This window comes from Carya illinoinensis, chromosome 7, assembly GCF_018687715.1.
Source record: "Carya illinoinensis cultivar Pawnee chromosome 7, C.illinoinensisPawnee_v1, whole genome shotgun sequence".
Lineage (NCBI taxonomy): Eukaryota > Viridiplantae > Streptophyta > Magnoliopsida > Fagales > Juglandaceae > Carya > Carya illinoinensis.
The window spans coordinates 32,766,793-32,772,663 of NC_056758.1; the positions used below are offsets into that span (position 1 = coordinate 32,766,793).

Genomic DNA, 5,871 nt, shown 5'->3' on the forward strand with positions numbered 1-5,871 from the left:
TTTTTCTCAGCGGCTACAAGCCAAAAATCACGAAGTTGAAAAGCTCAAAGAACAAATTGTTGTACTTCAACAAATTGTTCAAGAGTCTCACACAAGGGAAGGAATCATTCGGCAGAAGAATAAACAGTTGAAATCTTTATTAGATTCTTCATTCCGCTTGCCGGTTCCCATGAATAAGAATGACATGATATTGTATGAAGAGAATGAGCGTCTCAAACATGAGGCTAAGAATCTCAAATTTATGTAAAAGTATTAAAAAAAATCTATCTCTATTTTTATTGACTCTGGTCTATCTTTTAAGAGATATTCATAGCATGCATCATACCTATTTCTCTTCTGATCATACATAATCTATCTTCTGGTAAAGGTTTTGTGAAAATATCTGCTAACTGATCGTGTGTGTTTGTGAACTCTAACATTATATCACCTTTTTGCACATGATCTCGAAGAAAATGATACCTTATTTCAATATGCTTAGTTCTAGAATGTTGTATTGGGTTCTTTGAAAGATTTATAGCACTTGTATTATCACATTTGATTGGAATGTGATTATACATGAGTTTAAAATCTTCAAGTTGTTGCTTCATGTAGAGAACTTGAGCACAACAACTACCCGCAGCAACATATTCTGCCTCAGCAGTAGATAGTGCAACAGAATTTTGTTTTTTACTAAACCAGGAAACTAATGCATGACCTAAGAAATGGCATGCTCCACTAGTGCTTTTTCGATCTATTTTACAGCCAGCATAATCTGCATCTGTGTAGCTGATTAAATCGAAAGATGTGTGCTTAGGGTACCATAACCCTAGGTTAATTGTACCACTAAGACATCTAAGAATGCGCTTAACTGCAATTAAATGTGATTCTTTTGGAGATGATTGAAAACGTGCACATAAGCACACACTAAACATAATATCTGGTCTACTGGCTGTTAAATATAATAAGCTACCAATCATACCTCGATATATCTTCGAGTCAACTGGCTTACCGGATTCATCTTTATCAAGTTTAGTTGATGGGCTCATTGGTGTTCCAATTTCCTTAGCATTTTCCATCCCAAACTTCTTCAGTAATTCCTTAATATATTTTGATTGATTGATGAATGTCCCACTTTTTGCTTGCTTAATTTGCAATCCGAGAAAGAATGTAAGTTCACCCATCATGCTCATCTCAAATTCTTCCTGCATAGTCTTAGCAAAAACTTGACACATATTTTCATTAGTAGCACCGAATATTATATCATCAACATAAATCTGAATCAAAAGAATATCATCATTTTCATATTTAATGAAAAGAGTTGTGTCGATTTTTCCTCTTGAAAAACCTTTTTCAATCAAGAAACCACTGAGTCTCTCGTACCAAGCTCTAGGAGCTTGTTTAAGTCCATATAGTGCTTTTGTGAGTTTGAAAACATGATTTGGGGAAATATGATTTTCAAAACCTGGAGGTTGCTCAACATATACCTCTTCATTTATAAAACCATTTAAGAAAGCACTTTTAACATCCATTTGAAAAAGTTTGAAATCTTTATAACAAGCATATGCAAGTAGCATTCGAATAGCTTCTAATCTTGCGACAGGTGCATATGTCTCATCATAATCGATTCCTTCTTCTTGATTAAAACCTTGGGCTACAAGTCGAGCCTTATTTCTAGTAATGACTCCAGACTCATCTTTCTTGTTTCTAAAAACCCATTTTGTTCCAATAATAGTATAATTTTTGGGTCTAGGAACAAGTGTCCAAACATCATTTCTTTCAAATTGATTCAACTCTTCTTGCATAGCTAGAATCCAAGATTCATCAAGAAGTGCGTCATCAATATTTTTGGGTTCAATTTGAGATAGAAAAGCAGTATGATTACAAATATTTCTAAGAGATGATCGAGTACTTACACCTTGTGAAGGTTCTCCCAAAATTTGTTCCACTGGATGATCTTTCACAAATTTCCACTGTTTGGTTGCATCTTGTATTAAATTTTGATGATCTTTCCTGATGGCTCCATGTTGAACTTCCTCTATTGCTTTCTCTTTGTTGAGATTGAGACTTTCTGTGTTATTTATACCTTCTATTTCTTCATCAATAGATTTCTTGGAGAGTGGAGAATTAGATTCATCAAATACTACATGCATAGATTCTTGTACAGTTAAAGTCTTTTTGTTGAATACTCTATAAGCTTTACTATTAGTAGAATACCCGAGAAAAATACCTTCATCAGATTTTGCATCAAACTTGCCTAAATTATCTCTGTCATTCAAAATAAAACATTTGCATCCAAATACATGAAAGTAACCAATGTTGGGCTTTTTCTCATTCCAAAGCTCATAGGGGGTTTTATCTAATTTAGACCTTAACATAACTCTATTTATAACATAACATGCAGTACTTACCGCTTCGGCCCAAAAATAACTAGGCAAGTTGTTCTCATTGAGCATTGTTCTTGCCATCTCTTGAAGAGATCTATTTTTCCTCTCTACTACCCCATTTTGTTGAGGAGTTCGAGGAGCAGAAAAATTATGAATAAAACCGTTTTCATCACAAAATGTTTCAATATTTTTATTAACAAATTCTTTTCCCCTATCACTTCGGATACTTGAAATAGTATAGCCCTTTTCATTTTGAATTCTCTTGCATAACTTGGTAAAGGCATTATGTGCCTCATCTTTATGAGCAAGAAAGATGACCCAAGTATATCTAGAGAAATCATCAACAATAACAAATGCATAATATTTTCCTCCTAGACTTGCAACTCTATTTGGTCCAAAAAGATCCATGTGTATCAGTTGCAATGGTCTAGTAGTGGAAATATGTTTCTTAGTTTTAAAAGAAGTTTTTGTTTGTTTACCAAATTGACATGCATCACAAATTTTGTCTTTAAGAAAATATGTTTTTGGTAAACCTCTCACAAGATCATTTTTTGAAAGTTTGGAAATAAGTTCCATGTTGGCATGACCTAATCTTCTATGCCATAACCAACTAGTTTCATTTTGAGCTGACAAGCAAATAGCATCTTGTGAGGTAATTTCTTCAAAATCAATTGTATAAACATTATTGTTTCTAAAAGCAATAAAACAAATATTACAATCATGATCATTCAAAATAATGCATTTATCCATTTTAAAAGTAACTGTAAATCCTTTATCACATAATTGACTTATGCTCAAAAGATTATGTTTTAAACCTTCAACAAGTAGAACATCTTCAATTATGAGAGAAGATTCATTACCAATTTTACCTATTCCCACGATCTTCCCTTTCGAGTTGTCTCCAAATGTCACGTGTCCTTCTTCTTTAGATCTAAGATCAAAGAACTTAGTCTTGTCTCCCGTCATGTGTCTTGAACATCCACTATCTAAAAACCACTTATTTTTGCTTGTGGATGACTTCATGCATACCTATAAAAACAATTAAAATGATTTTTCTTGGTACCCAAGTTCTTTGGGTCCTTTATTTATTAGTATTAGAAGAAACAAGATTTTTAGGTACCCATATGGCCCTAATAGTCATTGTATGATTTCTTCTAATAGGACAAGTATGATAATTATGACCATTTCTATTAAAAAATTACAAATAGCATGTGACATATATGAAAAACTTGAATGATTATAATAATATCCTTTTTTGACAAAATTATTTTTATGAAAAGAATTTTGAATATTAGTCTTTGAGGTAGAATGATTATCAAAGAAATTTTTATAAGGTTTGTATTTTTGTTTTGGCATATATCCCAAACCTGCCTTGTCAAAAACACATCTTTGACTACCAAGAAGTTTTTCAAAATTTCTTTTTCCATTCGTAAAGTTTTCAACAATATTTTCTAAATCGGTTTTCTTCTTATTCAATTCAAGATTTTCATCTTTCAAAATGATACTTTCTTTTCTTAAAATTTCAATTTCGTTTGTTAAAGAAGAATTTTTCTTTTTCAAAGCAGTATACTTGATACCCAATTTTTCAAATTCCTCATAAATCTCTTCTAAAACATTTTGCAATTCTTCATATGAAGGATTTTCAATATTATCAAGATTTGTTACCTCAATGTCATCTTTAGCCATAAGACAAAGATTTGCTGATTCTTCATTGCTTGTTTCACTATCTGAGCTACTTGAATCATCATCCCATGTAGCTTTCATTGCTTTCTTGCCCTTGTTTCGATCTTTCTTTAGCAGAGGACAATCTGGCTTGATATGACCAGGTTTATTGCATTTATAACAAATTAAAGTGTCGTTTTTACCTGAATCTTTCTTGGAAAACTTTTTGAAAGATTTCCTCGGAGGAGTTCTATTTTTCTTCAAGAACCTCTGAATTCTTCTTGTTATCATCGCAACTTCTTCATCTTTATCGTCATTTTCCTCATCTTCATCACTTTCACTTTCATGAGGAACAGCTTTAAGTGCTAAACTCTTCTTTGGCTTTCCTTCTTCTTCTCCTCTTTTCAATGTGTACTCATGGGTGATAAGTGACCCGATGAGTTCATTGACTTCGAGCTTCTTGAGGTCTCTAGCTTCAAGAATCGCTGTAACTTTTGATTCCCAACGTTTTGGTAAAGAGTTGAGAATTTTTCTTACTATCTCTACCTTGGAATAAACTTTGCCAAGAGCTGTCAAGCTGTTTATGATGTTAGTAAAACGAGTGTGCATACTAGAAATAGATTCATCATCATTCATCTTAAACATTTCATATTCATGAGTAAGAATATAAATTTTTGATTCCTTGACTTGCGAAGTTCCTTCATAAGTTACTTCCAAGTTATCCCAAATTTCCTTTGCCGTAGCGCAATTCATTATTCTATTAAACTCATTTCCATTAAGAGCATTATATAATAAATTCATAGCAGTTAAATTTAAAGTATAAAGTCTATCGTTTTCACGATCAAACTCTTCTTCTTCCTTTTTGACCTTTACTCCACCAACCACTTTTGTTGGAATATAAGGTCCATTTACAATACATTTCCATATTTCTCTACCTTGAGCTTGAAGAAATATTCTCATTCTAACTTTCCAGAATGAGTAATTATCTCCACAAAAGAGTGGAGGCCGACTACTAGATTGACCTTCACCAAATGAAGCTGCAATGTTAGCCATAAGATCTTAACTCAAAAGATAGTTAATCTTATAATAGAGCTCTTAGCTCTGATACCAATTGTTGCCCAGATGACTAACACAAGAGGGGGGGTGAATTGAGTTGTATTAAAAAAATTAACAATTATAAATCAAATATATAATATAAAATATAAACAAAATATGAAATAACAATAAATATAAGGAGTAAGGGTAAGAGAGAAGCAAACTCAGTATGTTAACGAGGTTCGGCCCCACTGCCTACGTCCTCGCCTCAAGCTACCCCTTGAGGATTCCCAAATTCACTATTCAACCTCCTTCAGGTGGAGATAGAAACCTATTACACCTTTGAATAACACCGCTACAAAGGATCCGTGTAGAACACCCTCTACACTTGCAATCACCTTACACGTGGTGATTCAACTATTCCCTGTGTAGAATACTTTCTACACACACAAGGGTTATACACACCCTTTTTCTGATACAAAAGCTGATAGTGGGTAGGTTATCAGAAAACACTCCTCAACGAGTGAAATAAAAACAATACAGCGCAAGCTATATCTCTCAAAATGAACAAGGATTAAGGCTCAATGTTTAGAGAAGAGAGAATGAAAGCTTTGAATGAATGTTGTATGCTCTTGGTGTTGTGAATGTGAAGCTCTCAAATGATCTATTTATAGGCATATGAGACTTCATATTCAAATTTAAAAAGATTCACATGTCAAAGACAACATCATTCACTTTTTCAAAAAATTCAAATAAAAGGTTCTTCTTTTTCAATTGTCAAAGACAACATCATTCACTTTTTCAAAGAATT

At 32.9% G+C, this 5,871-nt stretch overlaps 1 protein-coding gene across 1 annotated transcript; it reads right to left on the bottom strand.

The window, feature by feature from the left end:
- Positions 1-368: 368 nt before the first annotated feature.
- Positions 369-5,045, bottom strand: LOC122316338 (the record flags this gene model as incomplete). The annotated part of the gene is made up of 3 exons (XM_043132866.1): positions 369-1,838; positions 2,109-3,353; positions 4,446-5,045. Coding segments are annotated over 3 exons (3,315 nt in total), but the record flags the coding sequence as incomplete, so codon positions are not given.
- Positions 5,046-5,871: the final 826 nt, after the last annotated feature.